Source organism: Mycothermus thermophilus, assembly GCF_041956435.1.
Source record: "Mycothermus thermophilus strain CBS 625.91 unplaced genomic scaffold VTJ04scaffold_2, whole genome shotgun sequence".
In the NCBI taxonomy this organism is placed as follows: Eukaryota; Fungi; Ascomycota; class Sordariomycetes; order Sordariales; family Chaetomiaceae; genus Mycothermus; species Mycothermus thermophilus.
In genome coordinates, this window is record NW_027191428.1 from 2155624 (window position 1) to 2174539 (window position 18916).

Genomic DNA, 18916 nt, shown 5'->3' on the forward strand with positions numbered 1-18916 from the left:
TCCTACTAGATGAGACATGAAAAAGAACAAGGAAAAGGCGATGTGAGACGCACGCACGCATGCGGATGATACATACAAAGCATGACACGATGGTTGGAGGGGGTGGTTTTCTGTGTTTTACGTAGTAAGAAGCTGTACTCGTACAGGTGTTGAGTATACGGATGGTTTGCCTTTCCTGAAATGGGGATGATTGCTCATGACTACCTATGTGGTGGTGGTATTGAATGATCTCATCCATCTCGTCCATCGCATGCGCGAAGGCTCGATACAGTATCCAGATAGATCATCTCAAGTTGCAATCTGCCTGTCTGGGAGATGGCGACCATGAGAGAGGAGGTATCAGGTATAATGGATGGAATGGCTGTGATGAGTGTGGTAAGTCAGGCAAGGCATCTGAGCATGGATAACACCTCTCCACGTAGGGAAACAAAGGCCAGGAAACAAAGCCCATTGTTATCCCTCCTAGGTGGGTCTTCTTTGTTGAGGTCTAGTCTGAGGATACAATGGCATTGTTTGCACTAGGGGGCAGTCGGATTACGGATAAACAAACCTTAGATAAGAGGAACAAAGAGGAACGAAACTGATTCAACCAAATCACCCACAAAAACCGCACTCTCCATTCCGTAGATCCCTAGGTACGGTAGCTAGCCGATCCACTAATCATTTTGTGCTTTTGATATGCCCAGATCCATGTATGTTGTATGAGTAGGTATTCCCGTAACAAAAACAAAGAACAAACCTGGAACCACACGCTACTAACATACACAACCTCTATGCAAAGAAATCCCCTACCCTTCTCCCACTTGGCTACCAACCAAATCCCTCTTCTCTTCTCTGCCTCACTCCACCCTCAAAACCCTCGCGCCCTTCCTCTTCCCCGCCGCGGTCGTCTTCTTCTTCTTATGCCCCCTCTCAAACGCCGCTGCCGACGCGTGGTCGCGGCCGAGGTTGTCGAGGTCCTTGACCTTGTAGATGCGGATGATCCAGTTCTCGCTGGTGAAGGCCTCTTCCAGGTGGCTGAGTTGGGGGCCGACGTCGGGGAGGCGGGCGCCGCGCATCCGGTCGATGGCCTGCCCTGGGGGGAAGAGGTTTTGGTAGTTGTAGTAGGACATCTTGTACCTGGAGAAAGGGGAAGACCAGGGGTTAGTAATGCGGGAGAAAGTGATCACTGGGGAGGTAGTACCTCCCGAGATAAGGGGGATACTCACATCAAGCTGTTCTTCATCGTCTCGGTGGCCTCGCCATCGACGCGGTACTCGCCGCGCGCGGTGAAGAAATTCCGCTCCTTGACCTCGTCGGGCCAGATGCCCTCGGCAATACGAACCATCCACAGGAACTTGTTGATGTCGTCGCCCGAGTAGCCCAGCAAACCGCCAAACACCACCAGCACGTAATCCACCTCGTGCTGGCGCATGATGGGATAGCTGACCTCCTCGCTCGACGCCATGGCCTTGCCGACGGTGGCAATGTGCGTGTTGTTCCACGTGTTATTGTCCACCAGCGTCGGGCGGTCAGCCATGCCGCCGATCTGGTAGCCATAGTCCCACCACGACATGATCTTGGCGTCCTCGCGCGTGTTCTGGCGCAGCCACTGGTAAGCCTCGCGGTAGTCGTCGATGATGTGCTGGCTGCCGTCGGGGAGCCGGCTGGCCAGGACGACGGACGGGGACGAGTAGGCGTTGGACGTGACCCAGGTGCAGTGCAGGACGAACAGCAGGAGGTAGACGGCCATGGAGCTGACAATGACGCTCTTGGCCCAACCGGCGTAAACGCCCACCACGGGCTTGGACGTGGATTTGAGCGCCGCCTTGGCAGCCTTCTTGCCCTCGGCACCCTCAGCCGCTGGCGTTTCCGGAGGCGTAGGCGACTTGATGCTCAGGTAGTTGTCCAGCAGGTGCGACATAGCGATGGCGGCAGCCACGCAGACGACAGGGGTGAGCGTCAGCATCAGACGCACCATGACGCCAGCGAAGTAGCTGCCGAAGAGGGCGTAGACAATGATAAAGACGTGCTCATCGGCCAATTCCTGGAACAGGAGATAGACGCCCACGGGGAACAACCAGACCAACATCTGCAGGTCGAAGAAGAAAGACGGCCAGGCGGTCGGCTGGTGCTCCGAGACGGAAGCGATGATGGGGATGTGGATCTTGGCGTAGCCGGTATCCCAAAGCGAGTAGAAGCGACCGCTCCACGGGGCGATGTAGCCGGCGCTGGTGGCAATGACCAGGCCCAACAAGCCCACGCCGAAGGCGGTGCCAGCAAACATCCAGAGGAAGGTCTGGAACTGGCGGCTAGGAATGGCGGAACGGACGTAGTCGAGGAAGGCGAGGAGTTGAAGGAAGCCAAAGATACCTTGTCCGGCGTCAGTCTTTGGGGCTTGCTACCGGGAATGCTAGAAGGAGAACTCACCCAAAGCCGGCATGTGCTCGCTGGTCTTGACGGGCAAGAAACCCACGAAGGGGATTTGCATGCTCGCCAAGGTACCCAGTGCATACCACGTGGTGTACGCAACATAGAGGCGGGTGCTGTACCGGCCCATGCAGATCAAGACGAAAGAGTGCAGGGGCAGGAGGCAGGTGATGAAGGCATAGCCACCCCACGACGCCACCATGTAGCCGTAGAAGAGGGCGCACAGCGCACCCCACAGCATGGACCCCTGCTTGAGGGCCTTGATCCAGAGGTAGAAAGTAAACACGAGCAAGAAGATTGCGATAGCCTCGTTATCGTAGCTACCGGCGACGGAGCGCGAGATGTAGCCCGGGGCAATGCCCATGAAGAGGGCAGCCAGGAGGCCGGCCGAGGGTGACGGGGTCATCTCGCCCGTGAGGAGGTAGGCGGCGATGGCGGTGAGGCCCGAGAAGCCCGGGGCAAGGAGGACGCAGATGTTACGGATATCGACGGGGATGGTGAGAGCGCGGAGGGCGTGGTAGATGACACCACTGGTCACCATGAGGCCGGGGTAGAGGGTACCTCCGGTGACACGGCCGAGGGGATGCCATGTCCGGTCGTCGAACCAGTCCCAGAAGTTGTAGAAGCCATTGGCCACGAGATATTTTGTCGCGCGGAAGTTGAACCAAGGGTCGACTGGGTCAATTGTCAGTAACGGAACGGGGAAGTAGTGGAGGGGCTCGTCGTCGTTGGGAGACGGGGAGACATGGAGGGGGGGAGGTCGTACATTCATGGATGATGCTCTCGAACCCTGCAACCACAATTGTTAGCATCAGGTCAAGCAATTGAAACACCACCTATTGACTCCAACATCAAGATGGACCAAAAGTGCCACGTACGGATTACCGAGAACAGGCGACTTGAGACGGCAGCGGCGGCGATGAGGGCGAGGATGATTACGCGCAGCACGCTGCGGGTGTTCTCCCCGCCGGCGCTCGCGATGACCTTGAGGGGATCGGCGGCCGTCATTGTGGCCTTGGGGCTGGGAAGTGTGGTGGTGCCTCTCTCTCTTCCCAGGATTTTGTTTGGTGTTGACGTCTTGAATTTTGGGGTTGGAACTTGAACTTGGCCTAAGCAGCATCGAGAGGACAGCTTGGAGCTGCAGCACAGTGACCAGGGGCCATGGCTTGGCGTCTTGGCACTCGAAATCTGGACCCACTCAGCCTTGTGAATGCCGTCTGGGGTTCACCGCCCGGCAGAATATTTCTGGAATCGCACTTCAAACAAGGTAATTTGGTGAGAGACAAGATAACAGCAGGCTGAAGAGAGAGATATCCAATCCATGGACCATGACTGCCGTTATTCTGACGCCCGCTGGAAGTATCAGGAGATGCCACAAACCGCCCTTCCGCCTCATGTGCGTGCCTTGAAACTATCATACGCCCGGAATATCTACCTAGGTATATCCCACGAACGAGAGGTGAGGAGATAGACGGCGAGGTCATGACTCCGGGCAAAAACAAACGTTCTCAAAGACAATTGTATCATTTGGCGGGTATCTAGGTAGCGGGGGACCAGGCAGATGGACTTGAGGCGGCACCGTCCATGAGGGCGGCCAACCCCACGAGAGCCTGCCGCGACCCAAACGTAATCACCGTGTCCCAGCAGTCATCATCGAACCCAAGGACGACCGGCGCGGCCGAGTCGAGCCATGGGTGGTTCAGCGCATCGCTTTCATTCGGCACTGGTAACCGCTACCAAGCCTGGACCGAGAATTCATTGAGACCTCGTCTAACACCCCAAACCCGTTTTGAAAGCAGAGAATCCCTGGGGAGGATGCAGTGTGTCGTGTTGCATGCCAAATGATTTTAATACCGCGCCGGAAGAACCCCTAGATACAACCGTCCCAATTACCCCGAAACGCCTTTACGCAGCCTGGAATCCTTAGAGTCAGCACCGGCCCCAAAACGAAGACGGACATCTGACTGTCTCCTCCTCCTCGGATTGATTCGTGTCCCTCATACCTTGACGGCGAACTTCCGCTGGGGGAAGTGGATCTGGCGCTTCTTGGTCTTCTCCAGAACCCTCGAGGCATCCTCCTTGGACAGGCGGCGGCGGATGGCGCGGGTCTGCTTGGGGCGGAGGTCGAGCGGCAGGTACTTCTTGTTCTTGTAGAACAGGCGGAGGGCAGCCCTTTGCTTGGCGTTGATGACGGTGAGGACGCGGGCGATCGACTTGCGGATGTCGTGGCTAATGTTCGAAAACAACCCTTGTCAGCCATGGCACTTCCTTCTTTCCCCTCCTCCTCTCAAATACCGGCCAGCCCCTCCTCTACCGTCTTGTTCGTGACAGGCGGTCGGTCGGTCCCGAGAATGGTTATTCAAGTCGAACGTACATCTTGTTGAGCTTAGCGCCCGAGGAGACGATCTTCTGGATCCGGAGCTGGCTCAGCTCGGTCTTGAGCTCAGCGAGCTGCTTGGCGAGCTCGTCCTTGTTCTTGGACCATAATTGGCCGGCCTTGACCTTTCCGGAAGACTTTTGTCACGAGAGTTAGCATGAGTCCTTGGATAATACTTCGGTTTCCGGGTGTGCATGGCGTTGAATGAGGCGTCCGGGATCGGGTGCAAAAGATTCGGGAGCGGGATGTGCAGGTAATAATGATCGATAGGGATCAAAATGTCAGTAACCACGCCTCAGGGAAGCTTACCATGGTGAATGATGTCGGTGTCGAGTCAAATGGCGATGGTCGACAATTCTGGTCCTCTTGACAGCGACGGGGTCTTCGGGTCGTTGAAAGGTGACAGCCTCTCCCTTCGGCTCGCGTCCTCACAAAATCTGGGAGTGGTGTGGATGCGCAAAATGACCAAGAGGGCGGAAAACCCTACCACGGAAAGTGGCCCTTGCACCAATCAAAAGAGTCAGTCCCAGCTGCCGCAGGCCGGCAACGTTTTGCAAGAGGCCGATGCCCCACAGTTCCAAAAAGGGTTTAGCTTGGGGTTTCCCATCTTTTCGGCCTTGCGCACAACCAAAGCGGGCTCACTCCATTTCAAAATCTCGTAGAGCAGCATCAAGAGGTTGTCGACCGACCTACCGATTTTACTAACCCACCCCAACAGCCAAAGCGCTCAAGATGTCGTCGACGGCCGCTCCTACGACCAAGACCTTTGGCAAGTCGACTCGGACGGTCCCTCACCCGTCCGAGAAGGCCCAGAAATGGTACCCTACTGAGGACGAGCCCCAGCCGCGCAAGGTACGTGCATGCAAACCATTCCCAGGGCCAGATCTCGGTGTTGTGGAAGGCGACGGCACGGCAATTGCACGACAAACTCGACGGTCAAGCGATATGGGTCGGAATGGGGTAGCCGAGTCTGCCCGCCAGGATGCGAGACCACGGCCGGGAAGAGGGGGAAATCTACGGAATTGGGAGAGATATTCAAACGGTATCTGGACGACACAGGAGGAGGACATCTGAGAAACAAGCTGGGAGGTGGACATTGGGGAGGACTTGGGGGTTTCTGTCGAGCCGATGTCGAGTCACCCTCGCCGCCACAACCTCGAGTCGGCCGCTGTCATTTTCCACTTACAAACCCCAGTTCTAACGTTTGCCATGTGAACAGGTCCGCAAGGCGATTCGCCCCTGGACTCCGCGCAGCTCCCTTCAGCCCGGCACCGTCCTCATCCTGCTCGCCGGCCGGTTCCGCGGCAAGCGCGTCATTCTCCTCAAGACCCTCGACCAGGGCGTCCTCCTGGTCACCGGCCCCTTCAAGATCAACGGTGTTCCTCTCCGCCGCGTCAACGCCCGCTACGTCATCGCCACGTCGCTCAAGGTCGACCTGACCGGCGTCGACCAGGCCAAGATTGACGAGGTGGCTCAGCCCAAGTACTTCACCGCGGAGAAGGCCAAGGAGAAGGCCAGCGAGGAGGCTTTCTTCAAGCAGGGAGAGAAGCCCCAGGTACGACTTTACCGTGCAGAGTTGGGGAAATTGTTCCAGAAAGAAGACGCTGACAAATGAAACAGAAGAAGCCGGTCTCGAGCACCCGGGCGGAGGACCAGAAGGCCATCGACAAGGCGCTCATTGCGAACATCAAGAAGGTCGACATGCTCGCCAGCTACCTCGCCACCTCTTTCAGCCTCCGCAAGGGCGACAAGCCCCACCTGATGAAGTGGTAGAGGGAGAGGGGGAGAGAGTGTTGGGAGCGCAGGCAGGACAAACAGGCGTGATGGGTTGGCGAGGGGGTTTACGGTTACGGCTTGGCCAATTGCATTTGGACGTTTGACGGTTCTCGGTCCATTACGGCGTCTGTAATGAGGGTTTACAGTCATCAAGATCCCAACATGGTCGGGCTTCACGAAAGGATCGGAGCCATGGTCAACAATCATCATGGGGCTTTAGAGTAGGCTGCTGGTGATTGCATGCCGGGGCGACGGTTCATGAAATGCCAGGCCGGGCTTTGGGAGAGAGAGCCGAGGCACGACGACGACTCCAGCCCGGTTCCGGTGGAAGACAAACCACTGGTGAAAATGGGCAACCAAAGACATGAAGAAGGCATAAAAATCGCGACCGTTTCCCCTCATCCACACTTGATTTTCTGCAGCATAAGTGTTCCCTGGTGGCTTGTGGATGATGTAATAATTTTGTTGACGAAGCCCATTGCGGGTGCGTTGCTGGGTGATGAGACATATGACAGCCATCCCTAACCCTGGGCCTCTTTTTGTGACGGACGTTCGGGGCCCGGACCCGGTTGGCGTTTCAGGGTGGAACAGGTCAAGCCTCGGTGGGGGCGGCTGCGCCTCTGGTGCTTTCGTCCACTGGCCAGCCTCACCCGAGAACCTGACGACGTCTTGCTGCTGCGTACGCACTACGTAACGCAACCTGCCCGGATCACACGGCCCAAACAAAGCCAAACAACTCGCCCATCCGATCGGATGCTGCCATCTTCGAACCTACTACTCCTACGACTAATCCCACTTCCTCGCTCGACATCAATACTAGCAACATGGCGACAACGCCAAGTCAGGGCTGGGCCCAGCTGAGGCAACAAGCTCGGTCGTTGGAATCACAGGTGAGCTACCTGAGGAGATGGATGGGCGGACAGATGGACGAATGGCGAGACAAGGAATGGGATGCTGACGACTTCCAACCAACAGACCGAGTCATCACTCCAAACATACTCGCAGTTCGCAAACCAGACCGCCATCCCGCCCAAGCCCACCGAGGACGAAAGGAGGGCGGAAGCGCGAGTCCAGGAGCTTCTAGACAAGGTACGCACCCATCCCCTTCCCCCTCCTCTCGTATCCCCCTCACATCCCCAAGACAAAAATATCATCATGACATAAAACTAACCTTCTTTCTTTCTTCCCCAACAGCGAGAAACCGTCATCTCCCAACTCTCCCGCCTCCTCGACTCCGAAGCGACCCTCACCTCGTCCGCGCTCAAGCAAAACAACCTCGCCCTGCTGCGCGACAAGCTCGCCGACCACCGGCGCGACCTGGCCCGCCTGCGGGCGCACATCCGCGAGGCGCGCGACCGCGCCAACCTCCTCGGCAGCGTGCGCGACGACATTTCGGCGTACCACCACCGGAACAGTAATAGCCCGAACGGCAACAGCAGACGGGACGGGGAGGCGGCCGAGGCGGACTACATGCTGGGCGAGCGGGCGCGCATCGACCGGAGCCACGACGTGGCCGACAGCGTGCTGAGCCAGGCGTACGCGGTGCAGGAGAGCTTCGCGCGGCAAAGGGAGACGCTGGCCAGCATTAACCGGCGGATCACGCGGGCGGCGGGCCAGGTGCCGGGGATTAATGCGCTGATTGGGAGGATTTCGTCCAAGAAGAGGAGGGATGGGATCATCATGGGAGGGTTTATTGCGTTTTGTTTCTTGATGTTTTGGTTTTTTATGTGAGGTGGTGGAATGGAGGTTGTACAACCATATCCAAGTTTCTTTTGGGGGGTTCTCTTCTTCTTCAGGGAGAGCATGGCTTGGGCGAGAACGGCGTTGGAGGCGTTTGGGATTCCTTTATGCCAAACAAGATGGGAAATGGCGTCGAGCTTCATTATCCTACAAGTACAAGTTCCGGTACCGTAACCCTCTATAATATTGTACACATGACGGAAGAGGAGGGGTATCATAACCGTCTATTTATCCCACCCAATCTCCAAACCTACCTCCCAACCATCAGCTCCCCTCGTGCCTCTTCGCCATCTGCAGCGTCTTCCTCACATACCCCTCACCCACGCCCTCCTTCTCCATCTCGCTCAAAACCCTCTGCAACCCCTTCACCAACCCCTCCCTCTCCCCCTCCTCAGCCCGCCCGCTTCCCGCCCACCGGATCCGGCACTCATGATCCACCAGGTACGTATACCCAACCTTGCGATTCAACAAGCCGATCGACTCGCGAATCTCATCAGTAATCCCCTTCCTGACAAGGAAATACCGATGCCAATTCTCCTTGCCCACTCTCCTTCTCAACGACCCGCTAAACAACCGCACCAGCCACGCCTTGAGGAAGTCCTCCTCCACGTTCACCCGCACGATCTGCGCGCGGTCGGGGTGCGACCGCAACACTTCGTGCAGGGCCGGGTTGGCGGAGGCGGAGGTGAAGGTGTTGGTCTGGTTCTCGGCCCAGAGGGAGCTGAAGACAGACACGACGCTCGCGCGGCCTTCGAGGACGGGGGTCGTGTCGGCGGATTTGCCCGCGCTGCCGCGGACGAGGGTGCGTCCGTGCAGGTTGGGGAAGAAGAGTGCTAGGTCGGCGCGGAAGGGACGCGGAGGGGCCAGGAAGGTTTTGCCCTCGTGGAATTGCAGGTTGGCCCAGTCGCGGAAGTAGGGGCGGGCCATTTGGGATTTGCTTTATCGTGGCGGGGGTTAGTTGGGTTGGTGTTCAGGTATGTGTACGCAACCGGGCTGGTTTGGGAGAGGAGAGGGGGGGTACGCACAGATATTCCCTGCGTTGGAGGTGCTTTTCCCAGTTGGTGAAGTCGGCGTGGCGCTGGCGGAGGGAGCGGGTGTCGATGCCCGTGTTTTCGCCGGCGTTGGGAGGGAAGTGCATGCCGATCGGCCGGGCTAGCGGGGTCGGGGTGAATTCTTTGAGTTTCTTGCCGTAGCTGCGAGGGGCATGGGCGAGGGGGCTATCCTCGGGGACGGCGCCGAGGCCCGGAGCGGAGGGGAGCTTTGCATCGTTTGGAGCTGTTGAAGAAGATGGACTTGGACTTGAGGAGGTGGTGGTGGTGGGAGGTTTGTTGTTGTTGTTGGCGTCGGCCAGCCGACGGTAGGATGTGCTAAATGGCTGCCATTGCCATTGGCAAAAGAGACAGGCAGATGCTGGCCGGGAGACTGTCCGGATGCCGCGCTGGGCGAGCATGGCGGCTGATATCTAGGGAGCTGGTGTTGTTGATGTTTTCCAGATCTTGACTTTGGCCGATCCGAGAAACATTTCCCGCTCGTGGCTGGAATTGGCAAGATGCCCCCACATTTCATCCGTCCCGACGGATCCACCCCCGCTGCCCCGGGATCCGCCGCCCCACTGCCGAGTCTTCCCCGGGCCCCGCCACTCGTCAAGCCAAGGTCCGGTCAGGGGTTAGGGGTAGGAGGGGTTCATCCAAACCAAGCCATTCCCGCCGGGTTCTCGGCTGGTCACGGGACGAGATCAGCAGGGAGGTTATCGCAGCCAGCGGCATCGGCTATCCGCGGTGCTTGTCCACTCCCTGATTGCCGTCGGCTCTTCAACGTCATGGTGCATTGCCGTAAGCCGCAACAAGCCATCAACTTAAGCCATTGTTGGCCATTGCATTGCCGGCGCTGGATCGCCTCGACTCGGCCTTGTGTTGTCCTCGAGTGTTTTGGATTGTGAGAAGTTGGTTGCTCCGCTTTTACTTTCTCCGCGACGTGCCCTTTGTTCAAATCTTGTTGTCCCTGCCCGCGCGGGGATCGTCGGTCGTTCAACGTTGGACGTGTTTGTTTCGCCTTTGTTTGCTCATTGACATTGTCCTGCACTCTTGCATGCATTGGCGTTGTGTGTTGGTCCCTGCCGAGTAGACCCTCGATCCTCCCTGTCATTGACCGCCGGTCGTCTTCAACAAACCATCTCGTCCCTTGTGTCCGTCTCAAATCGAGGTTTCGCCGTCCTACCTCACAGTACACATGCTCTGGAGTCACGGTTCCCGCGCGGTGCGCCAGCAATGGCGGGTTTGCAAGACGCTGACCCGGCGTGTCGCCGGGTCTTCGATTTCTCCCATCTCTCCGTTTTCTCCGCTCTCGCACTCCATGGCTAGGACATTCCACGCTGCGAGGCCGTTGTTGGCGGTCAAGCCGGTGCTGCTTGCCGACATTGGAGAGGGTATGCATTTCCGAAGGACAATTCCAGGGAAACACACTCACTGACGCTCCCTTGTGCCAGGTATCGTCGAGTGCGAGATCATCCAATGGTTCGTCGAGCCCGGGGCGCGCGTCGAAGAGTTCTCCCCGCTGTGCGAGGTCCAGAGCGACAAGGCCTCGGTCGAGATCACCAGCCGTTTCGCCGGCGTTGTCAAGAAGCTCTACTACGAGGCCGGCGAGATGGCCAAGGTGGGGAAGCCGTTTGTCGACATCGATATCGACGAGGCCGACAAGCAACCAGACACCCAGCCGCATCGCCAAACAGAACTCGCCCCGGCCCAGGAGCCTGTACGCCCTGCAGCAGAGGAGACGGCACCAGCGCAGGTGGCTGCGTTGACGGCGCAGGAGAGCACGCCGCAGACCCAGCCAGGGACCAAACCCAAGGGTAAACACGCCACGCTCGCGACCCCGGCGGTACGGCATCTCTGCAAGACCTTGAACGTGGACATTACCGAGGTGGAGGGCACAGGCAAGGACGGGCGCGTGCTCAAGGAGGACATCCAACGGTTCGTTGCCCAGCGAGACGCCCAAGCGCGGGGAACAACAGAACCAGCCGCGAAGCAACCTCCCCAGCCCACAGCAACAACCCCTTTGGCCGAGGGCTTCGGCTTCGGCTTCTCCGCCCCCGACTCCGCCGCCCTCTCCGGGCCGCAACAAGAAAGCCGCGTGCCCCTCACCCGCACGCAAGAGATGATGTTCAAGACCATGACCCGTTCCCTCGCCATCCCGCACTTCCTCTACGCCGACGAGATCGACTTCACCTCGCTCGTCGAGCTGCGCAAGCGGCTGAACAAAGTCCTCGCCGCCAGCGGCGCCGACCCGTCCCAAGTCACCAAACTCTCCTACCTCCCCTTCATCATCAAGGCCGTCTCCATGGCACTGTACCAATACCCGATCCTCAACGCGCGCGTCGAAGTTCCTTCCGATTCCGCCGGAAACGGCAACAGCAAACCAACCCTCATCTACCGCTCCCACCACAACATCGGCGTGGCGGTCGACACCCCGCAAGGCCTGCTCGTGCCGGTGATCAAAAACGTCGGCGCGCGCAACATCCTCTCCATCGCGTCCGAGCTCGGCCGGCTGCAGTCCCTCGCGCGCGCGGGCCGTTTGACCCCCGACGACATGTCCGGCGGCACCATCACGGTCAGCAATATCGGCAACATCGGCGGGACATACTTGAGTCCTGTGGTGGTGGAGCGCGAGGTGGCGATCCTGGGCGTGGGTAGGATGCGCGAGGTGCCGGCCTTCTCGGACGTCCCCGGGGAGGAGGACAAGGTGGTGCGCAAGCAGGTGTGCAATTTCAGCTGGAGCGCGGATCACAGGGTGGTGGACGGCGCGACGCTGGCGAGAGCGGCGCAGGTGGTGAGAAAGATCGTGGAGGAGCCGGATGTGATGGTTATGCATTTGCGGTAGAGGATGAATATGGTTTTTCTGTTTAGAAGCCGGGGTTGGGGTATTGGTGGTGGTGATGGTGATGTAGATGATCCGTATGCATGCATACATGGAGTTTGGAGAGCGGTTGGAGGATAGGTTTATATATCAACGGATGCGAGAACGTGGGTATGTGGTTTGTTATGTACCTAGGTATGAATGTCTGCATGAGCCTGGTCTGCTACGTCCGTAGAGATGGCTCGGGAACAGTACCCGATTATGACGCAGGTCGTGGATAGCTACTGTCCGCCATCCACTAGACTGGATTTGACTGGTTCGGTGGGTTTCACAAGAAGAAGGTCGGAATAGGGAGACCATGGCCAAGAATATTATAGTCCTGGAAACATTCCGGCAGGTTTCTAGCGTGGACTTGCTGGAGACACGAACGTCTTGGTCCGTACCCTGGTGCTGTGCCTGTAAGTACTGGGGTACCGAAGTATGTACATACATCACCAGTCCTTCAACTATTGGACGACGAGGATCGGGTCCATGCTATGTTGTCCATATGTAACATATTTTGAGAACCGGGCACTTGCTAATAACTCTATGAAAACAGCTCATGACGAACAGAACAATCACCGCCAACACCATGGTCTTTCAGGATCAAGGTGAATACTGTCGTTCCTGTGCTTAATTATCTCTCAACAAGAGGCATACAATTTAACAGGCAACGCCCATTCCACCACCTATGTCTCTTGTATTCAAGTCATTGAGTCAGATGTATCAGGTAGCAACGAGACGGAGAGATGGGGATAAAAGAGATAAAAAAGAAACAAACGCAACTGGCCCCGGGCAAATGACTTCACACTCGATCTGCACTCTCCTTGCCTTCCCACAGTGAGATGAGCCAAGGCTGTCTGGCAAATGTCAGAATATATGTGCAGAGCCTGAATCGACATTACTACAGTCGTTGTTGACAGGCGATGGTATGCCTCAACATCACAACGGGTTTGACTGAATTATCAAAGAAGCCCAAGTTCAACGTCTTTGTTCCACCACCGTGCTCATGACCCTCCACGCATTTCATAGCGGACCCAGGTATCTATTGTTAGCCAGGCAATTGCCTATGTTTCTGAGCAAGAAAATGGAAACCCTGAGGGATGTCAAATATTGACTCTCATCACAGACATGGTCCCAGGCCTCCTACCGGACGGAGATAATGTAAGTAACGCCGGTCCCTCCATCATCTCCCTAACTTCACCTCCATTTTCAGTCTTAGTAAATTGGTTTAAACAACCCCAATATTTACAACGTTGACTGTTCTCGCTCACTGCCCAGTTCAACCACTTGATGAGACAGCAGGCTTGTCGTCAGACAATACACCCCCCACAGAGACATTTAAGGATCCCCATATACTTTGTCTCAAAATCCTACGTGAAATCATCAAACCCAAGGTTATAGGAATGTTAAATGTTTCTTAATTTCTTCCGTACCAAGTCTCTAGGACATACCATCCGAGGATTCAATGCCATGACGGACAGTGATCTCTGGAAGTTAAGAAGTATGAAGGGGTGTAGGTGGCGGGTAACTCGGAGGTTCTCTTGGACGGTGTGAGGAATAGGGAATGTTGATAGTCCCACGTGAACAAGATTTTCGTTCCCTCTGATGCGTTGGGCAGGAAGAGGAGATGACGTTTATAGTGAGCGGGACCTGGCCTGAGATGCCCAAGATGGATGAGGCTGGGCTCATAGATCGAGGAGGGGTGGCATTCTCACTCTCACTTTCACTTACACTCTCTTGCTCTCATTATTTTTTGTTTATATTTTCATGTTTCTTTTCTTTCTTCCTCGGTATGGTAGTAACGGGCTTTCCGGAGAGAGAAAACCGAAGGAGGGACGCTAACTAGTCGATACGTAGGTACCCAGGTATTTACCTGAGCTGCCATGGTGGTATTAACCCATCGGCAGCGTCCCGACGATACCCACGCCTTTGTCGTAGTTGCCGCCGCCGGCGCCGCCGGCGCCGCCGTCGTCGTCGTGGTGGTTGGTGTTGACGACCCGACGGAATGTAACAACCTGAATAACCACCCCCCTCCTACTTACCTATCCCCAGCCCAACCGCGAACCTAACCTACACTAGCACGCATACCCCCTTCCTCCCACCCTCCGGAGCATGTATGTATGTATGTATGTACACACAGTTACAATATTACCACCCATCTCCTCTCGTCTCCCCTCTCCTCCCTCTGTGTCTTGACTCAGTCCAGACAGTTCACGCCCTCCGAGCTGACACATTGGGTCCGGTCCCCACCGACCGACAGGCGCCCGGATTACTCAACCTGGAGGCGGCCGAGGAGAGAAATAGTTCGAAGGGGAAAGACGATTATGGAAATACGCAGAGATCCTCCGCGCGTGTGTGCGTGTGATGTGTGTGAGTGTGTGTGCGCGGCAGGCAGGCAGGCAGGCCAGACAGGGGGGGTAGGCTAAAATGTTTTTGCATGCGCTTTTGGCGGAGGGTCCGCGCGGAGGGCGGAGCGAGAGCGAGCGAACGTCTGGGGCTCGGACGGCGTAACTGGTCAACTCAGGCACAGGTACGGAAACTAACCTAAGGTATGTACGTGCCTGACGTAGCCTGAAGTACCTAATAACGGAAGTGAATAGACGGACGGATACCTGGCGGGGAGGGGGTGGGCTTCGGATGTCGGCCGAACGAAACGATGCCCAGATGCCAGATGAGAAATGCCAGATGCTAGACGCCAGCACCAAACAAAAGCCGACGTCGGATCGAGCCTGAACGGCGGGGCCGTAATGCCTACTGCTGTGACATACTATAGACGGCGCAAAAAGGGGATAGGGGCCCACAAGCCGCGCCACGAATGTACGTCACAAGAATGCCATGTGTATTAAAATGGGGATGCGGTGATGGCCGCTGTGGTGGTGATGGCGGCAGTGAATGGGTGGGTATACTCAATCAGACTAAGTGGCAGTGGGGACCAGCAGTCAGCGTTTTTGGTGTCTTTTTGTGTCCAATAACCTAGGTAGGCATGTATAAACCAAAAGTTGCGAATTGTGTCTCGTTTTCTTTTACCTCGTTTCTTTCTCGGCTCAACTTCCTCCGGCCAATTTGTCGTCCATCCGTCGCTTGCTTCCGCCTGGGGTTGGGTTTGTTTGTTTGTTTGCGGACGACGGAAGGGTCCGAGAGCCGAGGGTCGTCCCCGCCATGCTGGAGTGCCGGAGCAACTCCATTCAGGTCAATCAAGAGAGAGAGAGAGAGAGAGCACAGGAGAGAAAGAGGGTCTGACAAACAAACATATCCATCTGCCCCGTTTGCTGGGCAACAAGCCAACCCAACGACGCAGAAAACCCAACCAAGTCTTGCGTGGCCATGTCCCCGTCTTGTCCAACAATAATGACGAACGAAGAGCGAGACGACGAGACGGCGATCGCGGCTCGTCCCGGTCCCAGAGCCTTGGGTGGTGGTTGAGAGGTAGTAAGCGGTAAGTAGGGTAGGGTGTAGGGTAGTTCGGGAGGTAAGGGAGGTACAGGTCGTTACCGGAGTTGTACCAGACTCAACACAAGAGAGGATTGCGACTGTGCGTGTGTGTACAGACCTAAGGTGCATACATACCTCTCCCTCCCTACCCGACATAATTACCTAAGGGACGGTAGGTACGTTGTATGTATGTAACTGTGTCAGATGTCCCATCACGATCATTGTTGCGCCCCGGTTGCTTGCTTGCTTGTCTTGCTTGCCTGCTTTCCTTGCCGGCCGGATGATGACAGAGTGAAGAGAAAAAAAAAGTGCCGGGGAGGATAGAAAACCCGGATGCACACCCGGCATCTCAGCTGGGTCCCGTAGCCGCCCACCGAGCAATTTATTTGCAATATATTTCACGGCTACCGTGAATCTCAAGCGAAGCGAGTCGTCGTGACTCTCTCGCAAAATGCGAGAGCACAATCGAAGGAGCCCACCGACTCGTGACTGGGGTGCGAGCGAACTCGGCGGTATGGAAATGGAGGGGCACAAAAGTCAAGTTAGGACGAAGGGACAAGACAGGACAAAACATTCGCCCAGGCACAGACACAAGATTTTTTTTCTTCTCTTCTTGCAAACCGAGCCAACGTAATTTTTTTATTCTCCTCCTTTTTTGCTATCCATGTCCCGTGAACCCCCAGAGAGCAGTAATAATAAGCGCCATGGCTCTGTGTAGAACAGACATGCCTCCAGTCAGTCATCATTATTAGATCCCCCACGCCCCCCTTTCCTTGCCGTGCCAACAAAACGCCTGTAGTAGTAGACCGAAACCTGCCAAGTGTCTCTTTCCTTCCCGTTTCCCAAGTGTGATTGATTGATGCAGAAGAAAACCAACGATCCAGCCCCTCGCGGCGGCGTGTTTGGTCGTTCAGACCCTGCCCCCAAAAAACCCGTATCCTTGCGTAGGGTAATATAAAAGAAATAACGGGGAGGGAAAAAGAGGAATTGTAGCCAAAGAGAAAAAACAACCGAGGCGAAAAAAAAAATCCAACGCTCCAACTCCGGTTACCCCCCGCTCCATGCAAACCGACAAGAAAAAAAGCAGTGTCATGACGGTGTCGTTCCTGTATCCCCAACACCGAAAACAAACAACCTCTTCCAACATGACTCAGCAGAAGACAACATTCACCCCCCCTGTCTCTGCTGGTCATGGCTCATCCTGCTCCTCTTCCATCGTCCTCAACACCTGCTCCAGCGCATCCCTCTTGACCTCGTCCACATCCTTGGTCACATCGATGGTGATGACATCCACCTCGTCCGGGCGGGGCCGCTCGAGCGCCTCAAACTGGGAGTGCACCATGTTGGCGCCCATGTAGTGGTTCTGGCGCATGCCGACGCGGCGGACCAGCACCTCCTCCGGGGCGTCGAGGTAGAGGAAGTGCAGGTGCAGGTGCGGCGTGAAGTAGGGCGCCACGCGGATCACGTCGCGGTACTTGCGCTTGAGCGCCGAGCAGGTGAGCACGACGCCGTCGCTGCCCGAGGCGAGGGCCGAGATGGAGGCTTCGCGGAGGGCCGTCAGCCAGTCCCACCTGTCGGCGTCGGTGAGAGGGATGCCGGCCGACATTTTGTCGATGTTGGCTTTGGGGTGGTACTAGATGGGAGGGGGGAGATGTCAGCATATGGTGTGTGTGTAGAGCTGCGATATAGACTGGAGCTGGGGACATACCTCATCTCCTTCGATGAAGGTAAAGTGCAGAGAGTCGGCGAGGTACTTGGCGATGGTGCTCTTGCCACAGCCCGCGGGACCCGTCACGAGCCAGATGTGCTGCTCCTTGACGGGCCGTGGTGGGTGACCAACCTTCTTGCCGTTGATGCCGTTGGTCATGACGCCGTTGGAGAGAGCTGATGAGCGACGGGGAGCCGTAGTGGCAGAGGCAGCGGCATGGCGCCCCGGGGTCGCGGGCCTTTGGCCGTTGACCGTGACTGAAGTATTGTACGAGAGCATCGTGGCTGCTGCTGGTGCTTCTGCGGTCGAGCTTGAACCGGGAAAAAGGAGGTTGCAGGCCAGGTCCGGAAGTGGCAGTTGAGGAAGGGTGTATGGGTAGTAGACCGAGAGGAGGTACGGTATGACGATGACGACGGCGACAACGAGGCTGCTGAGGAGAGCAGATGCTATGATTGCATATCGCATCAAACAAAGAAGACCGTGACCGTTTCCGTGTTTGCCGCCTGGGAGTTTGTCTCGGTCGTATTGTCTTTTATTGGTTTGAGAGTGATATGTTGTGAGAGGGAGTCCAGGGGTTGACGAGGACAAACAATAAGTGACACCCCTGCCGGGTTTGTCTTAGACGACGGAGGTGAAGAAGGCGGAAGTGGGATGGGAGCAAACAAATCCCTGACTCATACAACGCCCAACAAGAAGACGCTCAATTGAGGCATCCAAGCCTGGAAGACAAGAAGGAGATGCTGAGACAGAAACAAGACAACAAAAGTCGAACAAAGAAACCGATCTGGAAGCACCTGACGGATCTGACGGATGGAGTCGGTGGCGGGACTGTGGGTGTTTTATAGCGACCTTGCTGCTGGAAGTGCCACCGGACCTGGACCTGGGGCGGGCAGCATGGAAAACCCGCGGACCCAGCGGACGCGATGACCTAACGTTTTCCCACCCCCGGGCTCCGGCTGTCAGAAGGAAACAAGGCACAGGCCGCTTCCCGCGGTGTACGTACATACAACCTAGGGGGTGCCTGGGACTAGTTTAACTAACGGAGACCTGTGGTGTTCGCCATCAATTCAGATCCATCCGGGGGGTGGGAGTGCGTCGAGTCGCATCCTAGGGGCGTGTCATTCATGACTCTCCATTAACCACCGCCTGAGTTCTGGTCACCGGCTGCAAAAGCGGACGGCGGGAAGACAAGACGCAGCAGCACGTCAGTGGATGAGGTGGTGCCTAGGTACCTCTAGGTCCAGCAGAAACTCAGCACCGTCCAGAAGGTGCCAGGCCCGTCACCGTCTACCTATCCATCAGGTCTCCCCCCGCCACCTCACTGCCGTCCGGTCAACCTGGAAAGTCAAGACGGCAGAGCAGCGCTGTGCGTTTCAAGTGTTTCGCGGGGTGAATCAGTGAAGCTCAGCAAAATGTTCGCAAATCCCATTGGTCACTGGCCGCGTTAGGAAACAGAGAGTGCCGGTTCAGAGCTCTGAGTGGTGGAATTGTCCGGCCTGACAGGGAGGGCGTGTGCATCCGGCGAGGGGCGGGGGTGAGGACCCGCCGGAGAGGTCAGCATCACTGAACAGAGACAGTCT

General features: G+C 56.7%; 8 protein-coding genes across 8 annotated transcripts; 4 read left to right on the top strand and 4 right to left on the bottom strand.

Moving 5' to 3' along the window:
* Positions 1-839: 839 nt before the first annotated feature.
* On the bottom strand, positions 840-3417 carry VTJ04DRAFT_2935 (uncharacterized protein; the record flags this gene model as incomplete). Its single annotated transcript, XM_069360779.1, has 5 exons — positions 840-1119; positions 1209-2352; positions 2410-3084; positions 3176-3199; positions 3288-3417. 5 exons carry the CDS (start codon positions 3415-3417, stop codon positions 840-842), a joined length of 2253 nt encoding a protein of 750 aa, XP_069221456.1.
* Positions 3418-3730: 313 nt separating this feature from the next.
* Positions 3731-4254, top strand: VTJ04DRAFT_2936 (uncharacterized protein; the record flags this gene model as incomplete). The annotated part of the gene is made up of 2 exons (XM_069360780.1): positions 3731-3805; positions 3952-4254. The coding sequence occupies 2 exons, from the start codon at positions 3731-3733 to the stop codon at positions 4252-4254; spliced, it is 378 nt and encodes a 125-aa protein (XP_069221457.1).
* A 60-nt stretch (positions 4255-4314) lies between these two features.
* Positions 4315-5098, bottom strand: VTJ04DRAFT_2937 (60S ribosomal protein uL29; the record flags this gene model as incomplete). Its single annotated transcript, XM_069360781.1, has 4 exons — positions 4315-4323; positions 4413-4638; positions 4784-4923; positions 5096-5098. 4 exons carry the CDS (start codon positions 5096-5098, stop codon positions 4315-4317), a joined length of 378 nt encoding a protein of 125 aa, XP_069221458.1.
* A 420-nt stretch (positions 5099-5518) lies between these two features.
* Positions 5519-6559, top strand: VTJ04DRAFT_2938 (60S ribosomal protein eL6; the record flags this gene model as incomplete). Its single annotated transcript, XM_069360782.1, has 3 exons — positions 5519-5638; positions 6006-6341; positions 6407-6559. The coding sequence occupies 3 exons, from the start codon at positions 5519-5521 to the stop codon at positions 6557-6559; spliced, it is 609 nt and encodes a 202-aa protein (XP_069221459.1).
* An 827-nt stretch (positions 6560-7386) lies between these two features.
* Positions 7387-8293, top strand: VTJ04DRAFT_2939 (uncharacterized protein; the record flags this gene model as incomplete). Its single annotated transcript, XM_069360783.1, has 3 exons — positions 7387-7452; positions 7538-7651; positions 7757-8293. The coding sequence occupies 3 exons, from the start codon at positions 7387-7389 to the stop codon at positions 8291-8293; spliced, it is 717 nt and encodes a 238-aa protein (XP_069221460.1).
* A 273-nt stretch (positions 8294-8566) lies between these two features.
* VTJ04DRAFT_2940 (uncharacterized protein) lies at positions 8567-9752 on the bottom strand (the record flags this gene model as incomplete). Its single annotated transcript, XM_069360785.1, has 2 exons — positions 8567-9239; positions 9328-9752. The coding sequence occupies 2 exons, from the start codon at positions 9750-9752 to the stop codon at positions 8567-8569; spliced, it is 1098 nt and encodes a 365-aa protein (XP_069221461.1).
* Positions 9753-10654: 902 nt separating this feature from the next.
* Positions 10655-12178, top strand: VTJ04DRAFT_2941 (uncharacterized protein; the record flags this gene model as incomplete). Its single annotated transcript, XM_069360786.1, has 2 exons — positions 10655-10727; positions 10788-12178. The coding sequence occupies 2 exons, from the start codon at positions 10655-10657 to the stop codon at positions 12176-12178; spliced, it is 1464 nt and encodes a 487-aa protein (XP_069221462.1).
* A 4639-nt stretch (positions 12179-16817) lies between these two features.
* VTJ04DRAFT_2942 (uncharacterized protein) lies at positions 16818-17801 on the bottom strand (the record flags this gene model as incomplete). The annotated part of the gene is made up of 2 exons (XM_069360787.1): positions 16818-17261; positions 17337-17801. 2 exons carry the CDS (start codon positions 17799-17801, stop codon positions 16818-16820), a joined length of 909 nt encoding a protein of 302 aa, XP_069221463.1.
* Positions 17802-18916: the final 1115 nt, after the last annotated feature.